General features: G+C 41.6%; 1 protein-coding gene across 11 annotated transcripts in view; it reads right to left on the bottom strand.

Moving 5' to 3' along the window:
* Nucleotides 1-1671: 1671 nt before the first annotated feature.
* Nucleotides 1672-23235, bottom strand: part of SYNE1 (spectrin repeat containing nuclear envelope protein 1) — a 528347-nt gene continuing 506783 nt past the window's right edge. For all 11 annotated transcript variants that reach the window (XM_063632191.1, XM_063632173.1, XM_055267440.2 and 8 more), the window contains 8 exons: nt 21175-21301; nt 20239-20450; nt 16872-17072; nt 15366-15494; nt 13549-13761; nt 12388-12480; nt 10989-11047; nt 1672-2661 (listed from right to left, as the gene is read on the bottom strand). In XM_063632191.1, coding sequence (XP_063488261.1) covers nt 2421-2661; nt 10989-11047; nt 12388-12480; nt 13549-13761; nt 15366-15494; nt 16872-17072; nt 20239-20450; nt 21175-21301 — 1275 coding nt within the window. In that variant the 3' untranslated portion in view covers nt 1672-2420. The remainder of the gene's footprint in view (nt 2662-10988; nt 11048-12387; nt 12481-13548; nt 13762-15365; nt 15495-16871; nt 17073-20238; nt 20451-21174; nt 21302-23235) is intronic.

Raw genomic sequence — 23235 nt, forward strand, 5'->3', positions numbered from 1 at the left:
TTCACAGGGTTTTGAGAAAGGCACAAATGGAATGTATGCTGAGATTTTTCTTAATTGAAACCAAATGTTTTTCTCAGCAACATTTGCCGTTTGATTCTTCAGTGATGGGAGATGCCTAGGAAGTCCGTTGACGGTGACGTGGAGAAGAAATGCTTCTGAAGTCTCTTTGAGCTTGCCTTTTCCACAGCGACACTCTCATTGTGTGAGATTTCCGTAGCCCCTGACGGGCAAAACTGCCCTGGAGGGAGGACTTCTCCTTCCAGATATTGGGAGGAGTGACAGGAGAGTGCGGGAAGAGTGAGGCCTGAAGAGTGTTCCATCTCAGATGAGGGTGCAGGGCACCCTTCAACGCCAATGGCCACCACTGCTCACAGCCTCTCCAGAAGCAGAAAGATGGGACACTTTAACCACAAGGTGGTCTTCTCTATAAAATAACAATGGGGAGGGGGGAGATCCGTCGTGTTCGCTGTGGAACACGATGGGTTCATGGGCCATAAGATACAGACAACCTGACGGCAAGAAGCAGAGTAGTAGAGAGAAGTCTTAAATACAGTGTGAAAGTGATCAGGAAATTTTTCAAGAAGGAGGTGGCTTGTGAGCTAAGTCCTGTGAGGCAGGCAAGGAGGAATGAAGTTAAGGAAGTATAGGGCAGTGCTTTTCAGCAGTTAGGAGGACTCAGGCATCTCTTTAAAATGCCGGCTCCCAGGCCCTATCCCAGAGATTGAACTAGAAGGTCTGAAGCAAGCCCAGGACTTGGAAAGTTTAGCAAGCCCCAGGAACCCTAGTTGAGATGGACTCAGACTACCTGCATTATGGAAACCACAGAAGGCAGTTTCAAGCAAGGTAAAGGGCCTCAGTTTGGTTTAAATACTCAATTTAGAGCAGGATTTGTAAACTTAAATACCTCTGGGGCTAGGGTGACACAGACCTTGAGAGAAGTTGAAGCTTTACAAGTACAAATAGGAGATACTCTCTTTCTCTCCCAATTCTGGAAGGGACAGCAGCCAACAATCTCCAGCAATTACTGCCACACAGGAATATGTGCTCCGGACGAGGGCACCAGAGCTGTCTATGAGAAGAAAAGCCAGAGACCTGAGTTTTACATGCCCCAGAATTATTAAATGATACATTAAAATGCCATGAGCATCACATAATTCCATGAGGGCCACTATAGTAGGCAAGTTCAGAGGAGCAAAATAAAATCTCATTGCATATGGACTTAAATATAGAAGAAAACTGTATTTTATCCGGTAGACAATGAACAATAGAAGGCTTTGCAGCGAAGAAGGGATCTGAACAGAAGCGTGCTTTAAGAAGATTTCTGTGGCTGTTGTCTGCTCGCAATGGAATGGAGAAGGGACCTCAGATATCAGCTCCTAGGAAGCCTCTCCCATGTGCAAAAGGAATGGAGAATAGAGGATGAAAGGTTTCCGGAAGCAAGAATTCAGGAGATTTGATTGACTATGGAAGGAAGAGAAAAAAAGGAATCACCTGGGGTCTTCTACGTCTAAATCCACACTGCCTCTTGCCATCCTTTTCCTTTAATATATACTAATGTTCCAGCTTCATTCATTGCACAAAAAAATGATCATTTAGGTTGCATTCTGATCAGTGCCTGCTTAATAATGAAACTTAGAGTTATTTGTATAGGGAAAAAAAGCACAGACAAAATATTTTATAATATCTATAATAAATGCAAAGAAATCAATACAAACAAAACTTGGCTTTAGCAAACTGTACATACATAAATATCTTTTTTTTTTACTATAACATTCAACTTTTTTCACATAAAGCCTTCCATGATCTTATTTATTACATCTAGTTTCTCTTTATACCTCTAAAAAAAAGTGCCTTTTAGATTTACAGCTTGTGCTTCTAAAGCAAAGGTTAAAACATCATGCCCCAAAGGAAAACAAGGTAAAAAAGGAAGCTGCCATATAAGCTCTTAAAAATTGTATGTTACAAGGTTCTAAAATCTCTTCAGCACTGGTTGGTTGGTAGATTGTACGACACTGACATGGTGCTTGGGAGGGTCATTTATCTGATGGTTGGAGCAGCACCATGGGAAAGCTGCCCAGATGGTCTACTGAAGTCCTTGGCTATGCATAGAATGGGCCAAGGGCCCAGAATTCATGAGTCCAGGGAACTTTGGAGGTCCTTACTAAATCTCCTTAGTGCTAAGGTTCAGAGTCTCAAACCAGATTTCTTCTAAACCTTCTTGTCATCTGTTTGTTCCCCTGTCACTGTTTATCCTCCACCTCTGAAGCCATGATTTGCACACATGTGATCCGGAGGAGGGCTAAAGCTGCCACACTGAGGGCTTTTGCCAAGATCAAGGTCCTCTTGTTGGTAGTTTGGGATTGCTTATGACCCGATCCTCCTTATGCTACCAGCACTTCTGCAGATGGTATCTGCTTAGTTCAGAGTGGAGGAGGGCCATTCGTGTATCTGAGCATGGGGTGGAATGACCGGGCAAAGTTGTTGGAGAGGGCACAGCTGTAGTCTTCCTCTGACATTGGTACAAGGCAGGCGAGCCCGATGAGGAGGAGCAGGAGAAGCTGAAGGGGAAGAGCTGCTCGGAGGACTCTGAACAGGAAGGCGCGGCCGGACCGACCTGGCCCAGGCTCAGAAAGGGAGGAATCGGAGCCACCTTTTGTGGACCTGAGAGAAGAATGGACATAAATTACTCAGATAACTCCAGTGTTGGATGGATGCTGCTTTCTGCCTCTGCACCTTCCTGGAAGCTAAAGGGCCATGCCAAGCACACCCCAGCCTGGCGATCAGCTGCCAGCCTTCCACAGTGTGCCCAGGTCACCCCCCACCACCAAATGAAGTTGTTGGAAACTGCACTGACGAGAAATAAACATTTAGTCGGTCAACTAAACGTAACTAATTAGGTTCAAATTCTACTCCTTTTATCCCTTAATTTGGTGAAACATTTTCTATCAACAAAAATAATTGCTCTATACACATTCTACTAGCATAAATTAAGTAGATCCAGAATAATTAAAATGTAGATATTTGATGCAGTACATTTTTGTTTTAAGACTATCAGGAACATTGTTAAGCAAAATTAGTTGCTCTCAGAATCATACCAAGTATCCCATCTAGCCATCCTGGATATGCCAAAATCCATGCAGCAAAAATAAAAAGAGTCTTAGTCATTTTGCACAGACCCACAAAAGCTTCATTAATCGTAGAGCATACCCTGGTTTCATCTTGCACTGAATCAGCATCAGGCCCTGACATTAGCGGGTTCCAAAGCTGTACGAACAAGGAATAGCAGTGGAGTTTGTCTACAGAACACTGGCGTTGTACGATGTAGATGCTAGGCTGATCCTATCACTGACGTCGTTACTTTGGAAAATGGACACCATTTTCTGAGGAGGATGGACTGTCATCCTACAGCCCCTTCTACACTCAAAGTGACAAGTTTTTCTATTTCACTTTTATCTTCCTTTTAAACAGTGAATTAGAGATTGAGTACAGGTTTCAGAACTCTTAAGAAGGACTGCCTGGAAAATACAGAATCTGGAAGTAGATTCTGAGTTGGGTGCTACTGTTTTCTTTTTGTGAACAGCCATTACCTTTTTCTGGTTACTAGCAGAAAAGATGAAGAAAGAAATATTGTTTACAACAGGCATTTGGTGTACACTCAGACCCATACAACACTGAATGAACAAAAATAAAAGATACAGCCAAAAGAAACATTCCCTCACAACTAGTATAAATTCCCAAAGAGTTTTAATATCACCAAGGATAAGGACACTGAATGTGAGGCTACTGAAATAATACGACCGTGTGAAAGCTGTATTGGTAACTGTAGGTTTGGTCCAGAAGAAAGCACTATGCTTGTAGCTCACCTATTAGCTATTAATTTCTGAAGACAGATTACCCTAATATCAGTGGGGGATGCGGAGTGACACCTGAGAAAGTAAATGTTAAAATAAAAACAGATAGAATCCCCTTAGAAGGGAACAGAGGGAGTATTCAAAACTCTTTTATTAAACCATCAAAGAAAAATGGGAGAAGGCTGGGCACAGTGGCTCCTGCCTGTAATCCCAGCACTTTGGGAGGCTAAGGTTGGCGGATCACTTGAGGCCAGGAGTTCAAGCCAGCCTGGCCAACATGGTAAAAATACAAAAATTAGTCAGGCGTGGTGGCGTGCGCCTGTAGCCCCAGTTACTTGGGAGGCTGAGGCAGGAGAATCGCTTGAACCCGGGAGGCGGAGGCTGCAGTGAGCCATGATCGGAACACCACTGCACTCCATCCTGGGCAACAGAGCGAGACTCTATCTCAAAAACAGATTGGTTCTGCAGAAATCCCAAGAAGCAGGCAGCATGCAGTGTTTCTAGTACACTTCTTGTGGTTGCAAGGAAAAATCAAATCACTGGCTTAAATTGGAAGCATGTTCTTTTCTGAAGTCCACACAACTAACGGCAGTGTAATGTAACCTCGAACAACTCACTTCATCTCTAGGTGTCAACCTCTTCACTAACCTCTTCAGATTAGCATAGATGGTCTTCTAACTTTTAAGTTCCCTGTTCGATGTTTTGTCTTCTACTGATGTGTCAGTATAAATAATCTCCCAAGAAGCCACAAGAGCTCAATCACCATCTAGTGGTCAAACTGATTAACTGCCCTTGTGCTAAGACCAATGAGTTATTCCTAATAAGCTGAGAAAAAAAGTGTATTTTGTGAAAATATAGTAGAACATAAAAGAAGTATGTCATATACCTTATTAATGGAAAAGGAAAATAGAAACTTCTTGAGTTACCTGAGCATAAAATATTCATGTTGAGACAGGGCCTTAGAGAGCATCCAATTCATCTCCTAGTTTTGTAAGGGAGTAGCTAAGGACAGTGCATGTTTACTCTTCTAATTGCTAGGCAGCACTCTGAGCATTTATGTTGGGTTCTGTCATTTAATCCCCACAGCAGTCCTCTGCGGTGTGTACTTATTAACTTCATTTTATAGATGATGTGAAAGAAAGCTCAGGGAAGTGAAATAACTGGCTCAAGCTCACACAGCCAGTGGCAGAAGATTTCAACCCTGTGATTTTAACTACCAGAACCTGGAGGCTCTAGACAGGGTGAATGACTTGCTTCAGATTCTACAATTAAAGGAAGAGGCCTAGCAGGAACTCAGGGTTCCAAAATCCCTGCCCACCGCACTCTCTGCTGTGAAATGTTTTGCTGGTTGGTGATATGAATAATGGTAATTCAGGTCATATTCATGCCACAGGTATCTCACGTGTAGAAGCAAAGAAGAGAATCCTGAACTTGCGTCCTAAAATATTTGGAAACAAGTGGTTTCCTCGTGTCTAAAATAAATGCCTCTGGTCGTAAGGCCTCACAATATCCCGCAGATCATCAAATCCATGTGTGACATTTTGTTTTGAGGCAGTTATATAACCATGGGCAAGTAAATTAGTCTCTCTGGCCTTCAGTTTTCTCACTTGCAGTGATTCAATGGTTTGCCTTAAAGTGTCTTAAGAAGGATAGGATAGCTACCCACAAACTTTGGATCAAATTTTCTTCAAAATATTCTTCCCTTGACTTTAAAATATGCCCTGGCAACCAACACTCAACACCTGTAGCTAGATGAGTTATAACAGAGTGACTGAAGAGAGCTCCCACAATTCCTGGTTATTAAATACCTGACTAATTTTCATTAGGAGACATTTAAGAACTTTAGTGATGGGAAGATTTACATATATAATTGATAATACAATCTGACAGAGCTGAATAGCTCCTCTTTGTCAACTGTTAAATTCTTTGTGCAATTAGGTCAAAGATCAAGATCAAAACAAGGGCTGCCCATTGACCAGTTCACTCCTGAGAAAAATGGCAAACCATTGAATCATAAATCATGACAGCCAAAACAATTTTAGGATATTAATGCACCCCTCATCGTTGCAAATGAGAAAACTGAAGGCCAGAGAGACTAATTTACTTCCCCACTTTTGATAAAAATGTCACCATTTACAGAATATGGGCTCCTATGTCAGAGTCTGTTGCAGGACATGGCACATTTAACAGCATCAGAGCATTTTTTATTAAAATTTAACTTGTGCATGACTTCAAATGTTGAAGAATGCCAAGCTAGGAAGAAGCCATGGGCTGAGATGGGGACAGAGAGAACACACAATATTCAGTGACTGTTCACGCAGCTGGCTGCCCTTGAAAACATCCGACTTATCCACTGGGAAAATGCCTGTCCCCTTGGGGTAATTACCAGAGTTTCAACATGCCCAAAGCTGCCTCATCTTCAGGGGGAACATGTTCTAGCGATTTTAGTATCAAGAAGCTAACGGTCGCCGGGCGCGGTGGCTCACGCTTGTAATCCCAGCACTTTGGGAGGCCGAGGCGGGTGGATCACGAGGTCAGGAGATCGAGACCACCGTGAAACCCCGTCTCTACTAAAAAATACAAAAAATTAGCCGGGCGTGGTGGCGGGCGCCTGTAGTCCCAGCTACTCAGAGAGGCTGAGGCAGGAGAATGGCGTGAACCCGGGAGGCGAAGCTTGCAGTGAGCCGAGATTGCGCCACTGCACTCCAGCCTGGGCGACAGAGCGAGACTCCGTCTCACAAAAAAAAAAAAAAAAAAAAAAAAGAAGCTAACGGTCCCAGGGAAAGAGTTATTTTTGATATTTATCTACTGTGCTAAAAATCACCTAAGTTTCTAGAGTCTTGGGAAATTTGATAAGGGAAAGAACAAAGGCAACTTGTTGACTACTCACTGGTCATTCTCCTCTGGTCTTATTACATACATGGATGCCAGTTTAGATTGTGTTTATATAGGAAAAATTAAATGTGTGAGCCTCCTTAAGGAACATCATCAATACAGATATATCAGATAGTTCTGTCCAGAAAAAAATGTGCTTATTTGCTACAAGTAAATTTTTATTTATTTTTCTCACTTCCCTCACTCCTTCAAATTTCCAGGTAAATAGTTGCCCAGGAGTTGTTTCATCTCTGTCCCAAAATACCTAGACAATTGCGGGATAAGGAGAATGGCAGGGAGGGAGTAGTGACTAAAATCACACCCTTCAAAAGAAAGTATATAGGACACACAATTGTGAGAAGTCTGAATGCCATGCACATAGGGTATGACTCACTTTGAAAATTGTACATAATCAAGGAAATGAAAATGAGTTAATTTTGTGTATACATCATTTAAAGCCAAATGAGAAGAAACTTCTAATTTATTTTGTTACTTTTCGGCTGACACTGGCAGTATGTAACAGGAATTTATTGTGCAGAAATATCTAGACTGTCCGTGATCTTGATCCTGCCCTTACGTGTCTTGTCTTTGAAACCCAGTGTTTCCTGGATATATGGTTCAGGAGACAAGTTTCCAGAATCAAGTTAGGACCCAGGTCTTCTTTTTTTCCAAACCAAACATTCTCGCTAATCCTAAACTACCTGAGGCAGCCTGTGGTGGCCTCAGCTCTAAAACCATTGTTTAAAGGCTTCTACCCATCAACGGCCCTTCAGCAGAGTGGTATGGTTAACAGGGTAGGGTCTGGAGTCAGGGGAGACCTGGGTTCAAATCCTACATCTTTACACCTCTCATCCCCAGTGTCCTTGTCTGTAAATTGGAAATATAGCCATGTCATGGGATTCTTGTGAGGGTTAAATGAGGTAAAATACATACAATGCTTAGCATGTATACAATTAAGCACTAAATAATTGAAACACATTAAGTACTAAATAAATGTCAGCAACTTATCACTATTATCTGTATAATGATACCAAGGGTGTGCTGACTCATACCCTTAGGGGTTGGCTGGATTTGGCCTTTTATCTCAGGAAAACATACCTGATTTATTAATAGTGCTTTCAAGGATGTGATAAATTTCTCAAACTGCCTGTCTTGCTCCCCTAGAAACACCAGGAAGGCCTTCCTCAAATAGCAACAGAGAAACCTATTGGAGCTTTACCCTACAGCTGTCCTTGGGGTAGGGGTGAGCAACCTGCCTTAGAGGGGAGAGGCTCTGTGCTGAGGCTCTTTGAATGCCTTGAATAAACAGATCCCCAGATAATGAAAAGACTTGAAAACAAATTCTACAAGAAACTGAGTAGTGTTTATAGTGAGGCCCTAGTGTACATGCAAAAAAACCCCCACTGCCCTTGCTTAAATGTATCTGATTAACTTGAATACTTTTTTAAATGAGGCCTTTTTTCCCTCTTTCAGTGTTTCGGCCAGTCATTTGCCACTTCTCATTCCATCTTAGTTCTCTGTAAAGAAGGTGCCAGAGACCTAAGGTGCCCAAGGCAATTGTGCATTTTACAATTCTAAGCTTTAGAATGAAGTCATCAATTTGCTACATCCAGACTACAGTGCAATTATTTCTTTGCCTTGCTGGAAATTGGAGTGAAATCTTTCTAGTTGTCAATTTCAACTCAGTCGCAGTAGTGTTTTGAAGAATTAATGGCGATAAGCTTAGAAAATTTTTAGTCAAATGTGGGGAAACAGTACCAGCTAGACCATCATAAGCATTTGCTTTGAAAGCATGCTTCTAAAGTGTGTTTAACCTCAAATAATAATCACAAATACGGTTATTATGAATGTATGCACAGATTTTTATGTTTCTAATTTTAAGAAGTTCTAGGGAGCTCCCTGTAATGATTTAGGGAATCTCTAGATTCTGATATACTGCAAGTCTTTTAATGGTAGGAATCACATTGAATTTATTTTGTAGGCCCAGGGCTTAAATTTAGTAGGTGTTCAGTATCTATTGGCATCAATTCATATGTAGGTTTAAAATACTGTATGAAGACATAGAATCACCACCATCAAATCAAATTGAAATATGTAACAGGCTAGTATAATATTAACATGTGACTTTAAACAACTACAAAGAAACCAAATGAGTAACTCCTCCCTTCAAACTAATAGTCAGTTTTTTCCATCTCAGTCTCTTTCTCCTCTCAGGAAGAATGCATATCTAAAAATTTCCCATTGCAGACCGCTGGAAACAACATTCTAAACTGTTTGTGCTTCTGCAATAACCTTTCCAATTTGCTGGACCAGTGCAAGATTAAACACAAGATATCTCAAGTCTCAATGTAAAGGAACATCAAGACAGCCTGGACTGTGGGTGAAGTTCGTTCTTCCCCAGCAGACTCTGCCTTTCATTCTCGGGGTTGGGTGTGCCCCAAACAGAAGTGCCAACGGTAACGAAGCCCAAGAATGTTTAGCCACAACCTGTCTGTGAAGGTGTTGGATGACATTTGCCATTCAGGTGAAGATTATTTATGTTCCAGTCCCACCTGAGTAGCAAAGTGAACACTGTGCTGAATGCTCAGAAAGATGTTAATCAACCGTGCTGGACAGAGCAGAGCTGAAAGGCACCTTGAGAGTGTCGTAGTGAGAATGTGGCTGTCCCAGCTGCAAAGCCCTGTTAGGAGGCATGAGGAAGCACTTGCTGCCCTAAGAAACGATGCCTTTGACATTTTCAAAAGATCTACATGGCTGTCTGAAACAATGGGGAGAGGAGATAGACGCAATATTTGGGAACCAAAGAGTGATTGCTGTTGGCGTTGCATCATAACATAAGCGCTTTCCGCCTTCTCATCACTATCATTTGTATCAACCAAAGAACTGATCTCTGGTATCCTCAAATGAATACTATGGGGATATTCTTCATCTCTGTTCATGGCACATCAGCAATTTGTGGGGAAAAGATGGACTATATAACACAACGATCTGCCTAAAAGAAAGTCTCTAACTATTGGGGGCTGAGCAAACCTTAGAGCATCTGCGGATGCTCATCATTATCTTCAAAAGTCCCCAAGAGTTTTTCTCCATATTTTATTATTGCTATTTAGTTTAGGCTAGAAAAAAAAACTCATAAAATTGTCTTCAAACCAAAGGAAATGAAAAGGAAAAAAACAAAACAAAACAGTAAAGGGAGGTCTAAAACCAGAGAACATATGAAAATACGTTCTGCCTGACTTCAGCCGAGTGGGAAGGACCAAATGAAATAGCCAGTCCCTTATGCACAGCTGGAAAACTAAAATTATTACTCAAGGGTTGTTTACAGTTCTACATTTCCTCATCCCCACCCTCCTTCCAGGAATTCAGATTCCTGCTCAGTGGTGATAAGTTTCCAGAGGGACAAGCTAGGGACTGGAATGAAAACAGGCTCCGAGGACAGTGTTTTCATTTTTTAGAAAGCTGTCTGGGGAAACTTGAACTGATCAGTGGAGGAGCAGAGGAGCACAGACACCACACCGACAACAAAGAAGGCAAAGCACTGCTAACTGCGGGAGTGAGGGGTTGCTGGAGGCCAGGCGGGAAGCACGGAGTGGCAGCTGTGAGTCGGCTCTCGGGTGGTGACTGGGCAGGGGCACTGGCTGCTGCGGGTTCCAGAGTGAGCTTGCCAAGTGCCCGGAAAGTGAGTGGCTGGGTGTGCTGGATGAAGGGAAGTTTTAGGATAAACAGAAGAGAGAAGGTACTTATAAAATTTTCAATGAACACCAAATTAGGACTTGCCATTTTGAGACTCCAAAACCCACAATCTGGATAAAACATGAAAATAAAATAAAAAGTTGGGGATGTTAGTATATTTTATTCAGATATGCGGGTTTTGTGAATGGTAAAAGAATTCACTGATTGATTACCTGTCTTATTGTAAACTCTAGAAATAAAGAGGATGATAAAAGTCTGCCATGAATCAAATGGCAGTGGTGCCACCAATTGTAATCAAATCCTTATTGACAATTTGATGAAAAGTACCAGATGGGCTATGTCGAGACAAACAGAATTTTCACGGAGTCCAAATATTTTATGCTCTGAAATTTACTTGAACATTTCATTTAGAAACATCTCTTCCAATTTATGAGGAAAGGGTGTGGACTGAAGTGAGTAATTTCCCAACTACCCTGAGGCAGACCAGAGACAGGCCAACCTAAGTCATGGACAATTTTCATCATCCTCTTGGGGTTCTAGAACAGTGTGGAAACCAGGAGAAGGAGGTACCTGCTATGTGGACTGCTGACAGAGGGTCCAGGCTGTGAGAGACTACACTTGCCTCGTGGCTGTTTGCAATGAACAGGGGGTAAAGAAAGAAGAATGTTCAGTCCAGGCAAATAAAGACAAGCTACTAATGAAAATTAAACTAAAAGTGCAGCAAAGGAAAAAATAAATCAAATGAAATGATCAGTACCCAAGAATTAAGGAAACTGGCTTTTCTTTTGTTGAGGAAGTAAAATAAATTTATATCTATGTGATTGGCCACTGATAAAACATAAGTTGGGATTCTGGAGTGCATACTATGGTGGGCATAGTTCTCATGACTTTTCATGGTAGAAACACATGTGTATATTTACATACAATAAATATAAAATGCACTACGCCATATCATGTATTTCAAAGATATTGAACATTTTTTTTCGTCTTTTAGAATACTAAAACAGTGTTAAAATTCTTGGCCCATAAGAAATAACAATGGCAATATGAGATTGGTCTTTGTAGTGATGAAGCCCAACTTAAATATTCAACTTAAAGAAAGGTTAAAATTTGACTTGAAAAGCCAGTATTCCTTCACATTCTTAAACTAGGATCTATAGGAAACTAGTGAATGTAGTAAAAAAAAAAAAAAAGCCTAAAAAAGATAATACATTTATCAGCATAGAACATAAATGTTTATAACAAAAAAGTCAAATGAAATCAAAACTTCTAAAAACTAAGGAAAAATGGAATGAATATAATCATAAAGCTGGACAAAAAATATATAACAAAACAAAAAACAAGCTTCTAATTACACAGAGAAATCAAGGCATAGAGGGTAGCAGGGGCCGAATTTGTCCTTTCATCCTCTTTGTGTTCAGTGAGGCAGCCCCCGCCAAGGCCTGTGGGTGAGTTATTGCCATTTCAGGGGCGGCACAATTGCCGCAAACCTTCAGGACCACCACCCAGAAGCGGCTTAGCTTGAGAGTCAACAGAACCTCCACTTGCCTTAACCAGTCAATGGCTCACAGGCGTTCACGGTTCTGTGCACCTCCAGCCGAGGCGCCCCGCAAGTGGCGGCCTACCTTTTAAGAGAGTCGTGGCAGCCGTGGCTTGAAGAAAGGAGCCACCAAAGGGACAAATGGGCACCATTCCAGAAATTTTCTTATTTGAACAAGAGAAATAAATGTTCTCCCTGCATACCAGCCACACGTTGAGTCCTGATTCTTTTGAAAACCAGAATCGCTCTTTTCCGTTCCTGAGCGCATGCTGGGAGGGGACGTGGCAGGGCTGTGGAAGCGCGCTACCCTGTGTGACAGCCCTCCTCTGGAGGGGACGCCTGCCTGTGAACCCTGTGGTGGGTGCAAATACCGTCACTTCCCAGTGTTCCCTCCCATGAGCCAACTGAAAACAACCAGTGGAAAGTTACCGTTTTCTGTCTGTTTGGGGTGCTCGTTCCTGATGCGGGACTCACAGACCCTGAGGTGTCCAGTTCATCAGCAGAAGACCAGGAAGACAAATCCTATGTGGGAGAAAGATTCTTTTAACAATTCCACATACCAGACCCACGGGGGCCCTCTGTTGCACCATGTTATCTCTCACTCCATCTCCATCCACCCCCATGTCTCCACCATAAAAATCAAACTATTCTGTGGGAAAAATGGAAACAGGTACAAGAAGAATAGGGCCAAATTCTTCTAGTGTGTTGGGATTTCCTAGTTGTCTGTTTGGCCGTTCTGGAAAATAGAGCTATGATTTTGTTATTGCTATGCTTCACTTATAGCTTTATTATTTCTCGGAGACATGGATGTGAATGAATTGATACTGGCTTGGGAGGGGAAGAAACCTGCCGTAGAGCCTGCTGGTCACTCAGGCTGAACAGAAATCAATACATTCCAGTTGGAAACAAAAGACAGTCATCCAGGAGTCTGCCTTTTCGCATTAGAGAGACTTTATTATTTTGGACACTGCTGCTATTCAGAGTAGATTGTTCTTTTGCATGCTTACAGCAGGGCAAAGCGTGTGTTCATGGCAGGATTTCACAGCAGAATGGTTGAAATCTTACCAGACATCACCACACCTCACCTGCAAATGCATTTCTCAAAACCAATAATACCACAATGAAGTCGATTGTAGAAAAAAAAATATAAAAAATTAAATGAGCAGAGGACTGTTTTTTAATTTTTTTTTTTTTTTTTTTTTACTGTATACATAATGGAGAATTCATGCCTGAGAGTGGTTAAATACAAAACTCAGATACAACAATTGGTTTGCTCTACCTTGGCTGTGTAATTAAAGTGTGTAAATTCTTAAACAGGGTGAAACAAAATGCCACAGCAGTTGTGGTAATAGCATTAGTAACAACAACAAGAGAACTTTTGGATTTAACAGAATCAAAAGCAGTGTCATGTTGTAAAAGTTTATGTGGCTGCTTTTTTATTTTGAGATAGGACTTGTAAGAGCAGTGGCTGAAAGGAGACACTCCATTCTGATGAGTACTATATTTAAAGTCTTTCTAAAATGCATGAAGATGATGCTTCTTTGGTCTCCAGTAAGAAATGCTACACGATGATGTCTGTTTAGAGCTTACCTGCTGACTACTTGACACGTCTAATAACTTCTCCAGTTCCTTGATATGACGACTGACCTCCTTCAAGAGAAGTTTGAGCCGATTTCCAATAACATGGACTTTTTCTTTGGCTTCTAAACAGTCTGTTCCTTCAGCATTCACCAGTAGTTGGCAAGACATGTCTTGCAAAGAGGCTACTCTGAGTTGGGATTCCAACAGCTCATGCCTTATTTGCTATGCATACAAAAATAAATTAATTTTTCTAAGCATTTTTGATAATTAGCAAAAGCTCCAAAAGTGCAGAATGAAATCAACTTAACTTGGTGGGAAATTATACCTGAGCATCAAACGTGGAGCTCACACACTAAAGGATGCAGCAGCTCACGGCCTGAGTTCTAATCCTGCCTCTGCCAAAAATATTCTATAAGACCCCTGACCCTCTCTCATCTCAGTTTGATTTGATGCCTGGTCCACAGTATTATTGGAAGGTTCAAATTAGTTAATGTATATATGACAGTACTTAAAATATAGACTGGTATGCAAGGGAGATGTAAGATACTCTTTTAAACAGAAAAGCACAACATTAAACATAGCAAAGCAGAAGTATGTCTAGGTATCCTCTGATACCTAGTCAAGATTTAAAAAAAAAGGGGTGATTCGTCATTCACAGCTTGATGCCAGAGGTCAAAGTGAAGTAAAAATGCAGTTCCACAGCTATTTCCTCTAGGTTTCTAAGACTATTATGGTACTGAATTAAAAGGTACCAATTCTGTAGTTTAGGTGAGTGTTAAATGTTAAGACATAACATTTTAAAAATACAGAGAGCTACAAAGTGCATGATATTTTCTTCTAATGGAATTCAAATATGCTTCCTTATCTTCTATAAAGTCACTTAAATACACTGTACATTATATTGTCCAAAGATCCTTGTATAAGAGTCTACCAGTTAATTTCTTCTTGAATTTGGTGCTAGAAAAAGTTTCACCTTCCTTGAGAAGTGGTATGTTTTGTTTTTTCCAGATAATGAAAGTAAGTTTACTCCTTGTTTCCCATTTTGTCTTGGCTTTCAGAAAACTTGATGCTAAGGTTCATGTTTAATCTGATGTATTTAATTCCTCTTTAAAAGACTTGGCTGGGTGCAGTGGCTCATGCCTGTAATCCCAGCACTTTGGGAGGCTGAGGCGGGTGGATCACCTGTGGCCAGGAGTTCGAGACCAGCCTGGCCAACATGATGAAACCCTGTCTCTACTAAAAATACAAACATTAGCAATACTACACACCTGTAGTCCCACCTACTCAGGAGGGTGAGGCAGGAGAATCGGCAGGAGAATTGCTCCAGTCTCGGAGGCGGAGTTTGCAGTGAGCCGAGATCGCACCACTGCACTCCACCCTGGGCAACAGAGCAAGACTCTGTCTCAAAAAACAATGACAACAAAAACAAACAAACAAAAGACTTAATTGTCTCATTCTATTCTAATATTTTAATGACCTTTTATTACAAGCCACTAAGTATACTTTTGGGCCATAGATGTAACATAAAGTTTAAATTAAGCTGCCTTAATAAACAACACAAGCTAATTAAGATTGATTGAGAACACTAAGATTTTTACAATTGAGCAACGACTTTAGAATCAGATTCTAAAGCTAGCAGATATCTTATATGCATGTTTGCTTTACAAAGATTGGAAACCACAGGGAGTTAAAAATGTGTAAAATAGAGACTATAACACAAAAAGTTAAAAAAAAAACCCAACACTTACCACTTATATTCATTTTCTGTAAATGAAATGCAACCCTGCTAAAACTAACTGGAGGCTGCCAGAGTTCACACATCTTACCATAAGCTGTTTGTGATGGTCCTGAAGTATCTCTGCATCAAGGTTAGAATCAATAGGGACAATTTCATTTTTCCTTCTGTCAATGTTCTCCAGCATAAGAAGCAAACCATGGCTCATTTCATGGAAACCCTACAGAAAACAGTTTAAAGTAACTGTAGATAAAATATTTTTATTTCTCTCACAACTTAAATGTCTTTCAACTGCCACCATTTGCAAACATACATTGGTTTTAAGGACGTACATGCAACTCCTTTCTGAGAAAGGCACTGGTGCTGTTGTAATGACCTGATCGTGAGTTCACGTTCTTACCAAAAGCATCTAATTTATTACTTGGAGGAAAATTTAGACGAAAGGAAAATTGGCATCAAAATACGTTATTTCCGAAAAAAGGGTAGTGCTATTATACAGTTTAGAAGGAAGCAACTCTGCTGCCCTCTCTTCTCTGTGTATTCAAATCTTTCCATCTTTTAAGGCCTACCTGGGCTGAATCTCATATCCCCTTCATTCATTCATTTATTCACTCATTCATTCATCCATTTATTTATTCAACATACGGTTACTAAAGATCTCCTACAGATAAGGCACTGTACTAGGAGTGGGTGCAGAGGTGAAACAGCAGTTTAGGTACCTGCTTTGAAGGAACTATTACTCTTGGGGCACATATAAACCTGGAGGGCAGGCTTCAAATCCTTCCAGGGCTTTCCACTGTGCTCAGAATATGATCCAATCTCCTGGCCTGGACCTACAAAGCCATCTGGTTCCTGACTACCTCCTCAGTCTTTCTTATCGCTCCCTGGCTCGGCTCACCAACTACACCCTGGTCACAATGGCCTCTTTTCTGCTCCTAAAGACACTAAGTCCTTTCCTGCTTCTGGGACTTTCCATCTATTATATCACCTTCATAGCAACATCCTTCCAATGTTAGCTCAAAGAGCCAAATAAATGCCCTGACTACCCTCTCAAAGTGGCTGTTCTCAGTTACTTTTATCATCCACATCTACAAGTATCTGCTTTAACTATTTACTTGCATTTTGTTGATCTTGTCTTCCCCAACAAAAGCAGAGGCCATGCTGTATTCAATGTTTTAGCACCACATCTGCCATACAGTGGATGCCCAGCAAATAATTACAGTATGAATGGATAAATATTTGTAATGCTCACTTTGATGTTCAAGACAGATCTGCCTACTTGCCCAGTAAATATCTGTTGAATAAATAAAGGAAATAAACGAATGAGTCATAGAAGGAGCATTGGGACTGAGATAAACATGAGGAATAGTCTCTTCTTATCTGGACAGAAGATAGGATCTAGAGATTTTGAACATGGTCATGAACACGTAGAAATGCTCCAGTAAAATGAAAAGTTTGGGCACAAGGTTATCTCACTGAAATACTGACTTTGGGGAACAACTGCATCCCTCTAGAAACCATGATACATCAAGTCACACACTCAGCTAAATTGCTAATGTCTCGCTCTGAGTCACCTCCTGCCCAAAGCTCTACAGACCTGGCACTGCATCAGGGCATCCTGCAGCAGGCCCCGCCACTCCTCCAGCAGGGAGCACACTCGGTCCCAGCGCCCATTCATCTGCGACAAGCGATCCTGCAGGTCCCGGCTCTCCTTGCTGTCAGCCTGGGTGAACTCGGGGCTGCAGAGATTGATGGAGAGGATGATGGCTTTGCGGTGGTCCACGGCTTTCTGGAGCTCCTGAAAAGAACACAAAAGACAACCAAACAAAGACAATAATGACAAAGATATCTTCCCTTGAAAATGTTTCACATGAATGAAAAGATCCATTAATTTAAACTGGCCTTAACAGGATGGCTAGGTAAAAGACAGAGGGTGCACACCACTGAGAACTGTATGGCAGTTGGAAGAAATGAATTAGATGAGTACTTAACAACATGGATGAATCTTAAGAAAACAGGGTGTAGAGTGAAAAATTCAGAAACAGAATGTTACGGGGAACACAACAGCCTCAATACAGTCACACACACAAATACACGTTTTTAAAGAATATATCTGAACAAAGAAGGTCTGCTAAATATTTCAGAATAGCTACCATTTTGAAAATCAAATGGCAACTTAGAGTTCAGCCAGGGTAGGCGGTGCAGGGGGGAGGAATAAAGAGGAGTCTTGTAGGAAGCAACAATAACGCTAGGCAATGACCTCATTAAGGAGTACGATTAAGTCCACACTCTGCACAGAGGTTCAACCACAACAAAATTCAAATTTGTGGGCCCAAGAATGAAGCAAAGAAAACAGATGCCAGGGCCCTGGGCTCCAAATGTACTGAATCTGTAGGCTCAGTGGCCCACAGGCTGAGAATACTGCCTGTACCACACTGATGTGAAGGTAGAGAGAATGAATTGGATATTTCATGAGCTAACCAGTTAGGTTTGATTTCACAAAAACCAGGCGACTGATTTTTGGCTTTGTGCATTTCCAAAACACCCAGTGCTCAATTCCAAGAGCTTGAGGACAGGAGTCTGTATTAGTAATTGAGTATCTGGGTACTGTTTCAAATCCCCCAATCCAGTTAGGGTGAGAGATCCTGGAAGTCACACTGACCTAGGCTGCATTTTGAAATCATTTCTCACTAGTCCTGCTATGTTCCCAATCTGTCTTGATTTTTCACTTTTCAGTAGGTTCTTAACATACTGTAGAATAGATTCAACCACACAGACAACATGGGTTTAAGAGACACTGTGGAAAGTACTTGATTATTCCATAGATTTATTCAGAGAAAACACAGACAGGAAGGATCAGGAGAAAGTACAAAGGAGGGTGTCTTTTTTCTTGTCATGCAGGATGACTTTCAAGGTCTTATTTCCCTACCCTAATCTCTGTGAGGTCTCAGACCTTGGCCAGCATTTGCTTCATCAACTTTTTAAGGAATCTGGTTATAATGCAACATGGCCTTACTAGAGTAATTTAGGGACTCTAGATAAAAATGCATTTCGTAATGCAGTCATTGTAAATCTCTCTCACGTGGTACTTTGTCCTCAAATTCATGGGGTAGTGTAGAGGCCTTTCTATAAGGATGCAGCTTTTGGATCACCTGGAGGGGAGATTCATTTCTCTTGTTTGAAGTTTTCTATGTTTGAAAATTTAAAACAGGCCAGGCGCAGTGGCTCACGCTTGTAATCCCAGCAATTTGGGAGGCTGAGGTGGGTGGATCACTTGAGGTCAGGAATTCGAGACCAGCCCGGCCAACATGGCGAAACCCTGTCTCTACTAAAAATACAATAAATAGCCGGGCATGGTGATGCATGCCTGTAGTCCCAGCTACTCAGGAGGCTGAGGCAGGAGAATCGCTTGAACCCAGGAGACGGAGGTTACAGTGAGCCAAGATCGCACCACTGCACTCTAGCCTGGGTGACAGAGCGAGACTCTGTCTCAAAAATAAATAAATAAAACAAAACAAAATCACACAATCACTAAAAGCAAGCCAAAAAAAAATCAACCCCAAATAAAAAGCATATACTAAAACCACAGAAACACAAAAGCAGCACACACTTCATTCCTTATCCTGACCCCGGAGAGCCTGGGTAGCCACATTTTGAGGAGGAGCCCATCTTAATACTGTCCAAACAGGAAAAAACAAGCACTGATGGGTTTTAAAAAGAAACTGAGCTCTCAGTCCATGAGATGCTCACAACAGTCTCCACAGAATAAAGCATTTTAGTATCTGGGTTAAGGAGGATTTTAAGATCTAGAGCTGGAGTTAAGTAAGGGAAGTTATCTTGTGCATGATATCCATCCGGGCCAAGCCAAAATTGAACGCAAATGCCAGGTGTTTCACCACAATTACTCTATAGTTTTATTTATTACAGCAAAAATTGCTTCTACCACTACTGTAATCAATTTCAGAAGTTTCACTTACTTGAGGTCAAATAATTTCATTACGTCCCCCACAAATTCATGCAGATACAATTTTGGAGAGGATTTCTCTCTAGCTCTAGATATACACCTGTAGGACCCTGGTCATTCTGCATCTCCCTTACAAAGAGTTCTCGTAGGTCCCAGAAGTACCTGGATGCTTCATGAAATTTTAATTGGACATTTCTTAAAATATCAATTCACTAAATTGTGTGTGATTATTTTCATGGTGGATAGTTCTACAACATGGTCCCCTTTTCTGCCCGTGAAAACCATCTTTGTGGCCGCGCACGGTGGCTCACGCCTGTAATCCCGACACTTTGGAAGGCTGAGGTGGGTGGATCACCTGGGGTTAGGAGTTCCAGACCAGCCTGGCCAACATGGCAAAACCCCATCTCTACTAAAAATACAAAAATTAGCCAGGCATGGTGGCACGTGCCTGTAATACCAGCTACTAGTGAGGCTGAGGCAGGAGGATTGCTTGAAACTGGGAGGCAGAGGTTGCACTGAGCCGAGATCAGGCCACTGCACTCCAGCCTGGGCAACAGAGTGAGACTCTGTCAAAAAAAAAAAAAAAAAAAGGAAGGAAGGGAGGGAGGGAGGGAGGAAGAAAGGAAGGAAGGAAGGAAGGAGAAAGAGAGAGAGAGAAATAAAGAAGGAAGGAAGGAAGGAGAAAGAGAGAGAGAAAGAAAGAAAAAAGAAAGAAAGGAAGAAAGAAAGAAAGAAAGAAAGAAAGAAAGAAAGAAAGAAAGAAAGAAAGAAAGAAAGAAGGAAGGAAAGAAAGAAAGGAAGGAAGAAAGAAAAAGAAAGAAGAGAAAACCATCTTTGTGGAATACAGGAATTTGGGATGGCTGGAGGTTTCTCACTCATTTTTGTTAGATCCCTTTTCTGCTGCTGTGTAAGAGCAGCTCGAACTAAAGGTGCCATCTGCACAGTCGTTCACGCGGTGGCTCTCTGTTTGTCCGCTGTGGGAAAGGCAAGGGGCAGCTACCTTGAGCTTTTTGATCTGGAGCTCGATGGTCTGGATGTCAGTGCTGAGTTCCAGATGCTGGAGCTGTTCTAACTCCTCCTCCGTGTCCCCCAGCCAGGCCCAGATGCTGTTCAAGTCTGAGTTAAACTGCTGCCACTTCTGGAGGTTCTGCTTCATCCTCAACTCCTTGCTCAATGCCTGGGCCTGGAGAAGCTCCCATCGGTCAATCACACCTGGCAAGACATGCATACAACAGTGAGGTTATTTTCCTCTACGTGTGATGTTTATGAAATGCTTTAAACACAGATTGACAGCTAACTTTAAATAGCAACAGAAAGAAAAGTAATTCCACTGGGCATTTTTGTTGTTGTCATCTGGAAATAACAGTTACACAGGTACAATGGCTGTGTTTTTTCTGTTTGTATTTCTAATAATAATGAAGCAAAAAAGTTAGTTACATGGGCGTTAACACTGTAAAGAGCTTTACGAAGTAATAAGCAGTCATGAGCACGAACTATCGTTCAGTTCTTGGATCCTGTCTACAATAGGGCTTTGAGCACACACATAGAAAATGCCTGATTAGATATGTGAGAAACAGTGCATTACAATAATTGGAACATGAGGGCTGGGGTGGTAGTGCGCGCCTGTAATCCCAGCTACTTGAGGGGAGGCGGGAGGATTACTTGAGCCCAGGAGTTGGAGTCTAGCCTGGGCAACACAGCGAGACTTCATCTCAATATTAAAAACAATAATAATAAATGAAACATGGGCAAACACTACCATGATGGCATGCATCATCCCCTCACTGCCAAAGGAGACTGTTATAACTTGGAAGGAAGTTCTCGGGATAGAACGGTGTAGAGCAAGGCCAAGCAGCCTAAGGGGAACTTCGCTGTTAACAAAGTGCTTCAGGATCTTCTATTTCATTCACTCTTGAACTGGATGCTATGCACTCACCAGCCGTTTGGGCTTCGGTACTATGCAGGTTAACAAAGCCAGGAAGGCTCTCCTCTTCCTCCTTCAGTTTGTGCTCCAGTCTCTTCACGGAGTCTATACTGCCACTGCATTCGCCCAGCAGTTTCATCTGTTTAGACATAAACAACCGGCCCCTGTCACCCAAATCTTCATGGGTGCAAAAGCTTCTGGGGAAAATATCTTTGTAGTTTCTCAGCAAGGGAAGTGTCTGTGTTTGGCTCCTCTGTGCCACCCTGCTAAAAATAAGCCAAGATGGCCGAGTGTGGGGTCTCAGGCCTGTGATCCCAGCACTTTGAGAGGCCGAGGAAGATGGATTGTTTGAACTCAGGAGTTTGAGACCAGCCTGGGGAACATGGCAAAACTCCGTCTCTACAAAATATACAAAAAATTTAGCTGGGCATGGTGGCATGCATCTGTAGTCTCAGCTACCTGGGAGGCTGAGGTGGATCACCTGAGCTCGGAGGGTCGAGGCTGCAGTGAACCATGATTGCGCTACTGTACTCCAGCCTGTGCAACAGAGTGAGACCCAGTCTCAAAAATAAAAAAGAAAAAAGAAAAAATAAGCAGAGGCAGGCTGGGCACGGTGGCTCCCGCCTCTAATCCCAGCACTTTGGGGGCCGAGGTGGGAGGATCAGTTGAGCCTAGGAGTTCGAGACCAGACTGGGCAACATAGCGAGACCCTGTCTCCATAAAATATTTAAAAAATCAGCCAGGCATGGTGGTGAGCACCTATAGTCCCAGCTATTCAGGGCGCTAAGGTGAGAAGGTTGCTTGAGCCCAGGAATTCAGCTGCATGCAGTGAGCTAAGACCATGACACCACACTCAAGCCTTGGTGACAGAGTGTGAGACCCTGTCTCTTAAAAAAAAAAAAAAAAAACAACTAAATAAGCAAAGTTCAAAAACATGCCTTTTAAACAGGTGATACATTCACATATACAAAAAGCAATGCCTTAAAGATATACTTTGCATACATGATTTTGCATGAGAAGTCCTTGAAGTTTCTTTAAGATTCATGGATCAAAACAGATAAAACCAATCTGCGATTTAAAACTCAGAGCCCTCAGCTGGCAATGCAGTATATAATTTTTGGCAAGTTGCTCCCTCTTTCTCTTTCTTAAATTGAAATGTGGGAACGTTAATGTTACCACAAATCTCATGGGAACTTTCTTGCATTAAATAATTAAAATACTTAAAATTATAGAGCAATATTAAAGCCAGCTGTTTTACCAAAAAATGTAAGCAATGGTTAATAGGTATCAAGGGACTAAATTCTAAAGTCAAAGAAAAGCTTCCAAATTCATTTTTAACATCACATACAGTATTCAAAGATTAAAAGAACAAATCATTTCAAGATACTCCCGCTGTGCTTACCATAAAGCCTTTAACAAATCACAATGCCAACAGGACTGTTACTTTGATTACTTTTGATTGAGGTTAAGTGTAATCCCAGTGATGTCAGTATGATTATCATCATAAAACTATATCACAGGTATTTTTAAAAAGTGGTTTCACTATAATAGAAGTTGGTATAATAGGCCAAACTGAACAGGAAACAAACTCATGATTGACCGCTCTTCTGTAATTGTAAGGATAATAAAATCAACATATATAGCCAGAACAGTTTTCTTCCCTAATTTCAAAAAGTAGAACGTGTGAGTTGTGTCCAGACTTGGGGAAATTCATTTTTCTTTCCTTGTACTAACCAGTCTTTTGGATATGAAAGAAGACGTGAGGCAGAGAAGAGACTGGCTTTAAAATTCTCTCAAGTACGGACAGGAAAGCAGGTAGTTCTCTAGGGAAAATTAACTGGTCAGTAACTCGAGTAGGGCAAATAACCCTCTGCTAGACTTCATCATACATAGCCAACAGCCGCATAGATAGAACTGGTAGTATATCCAATGCCTTGCTATCTTTTCCCCAAATCCCTCTTGTTAGAACGGTTTTCTTCAGAATGAGCACACTAAAAACAGAAGAGAAAAACATTCCCAAGGTCATTTGGTGAACCCAGGAAAAGAACTACAAAAAAACTGCATGTTAGTAAT

The sequence above is a fragment of the Symphalangus syndactylus genome, chromosome 2, assembly GCF_028878055.3.
Source record: "Symphalangus syndactylus isolate Jambi chromosome 2, NHGRI_mSymSyn1-v2.1_pri, whole genome shotgun sequence".
In the NCBI taxonomy this organism is placed as follows: domain Eukaryota; kingdom Metazoa; phylum Chordata; class Mammalia; order Primates; family Hylobatidae; genus Symphalangus; species Symphalangus syndactylus.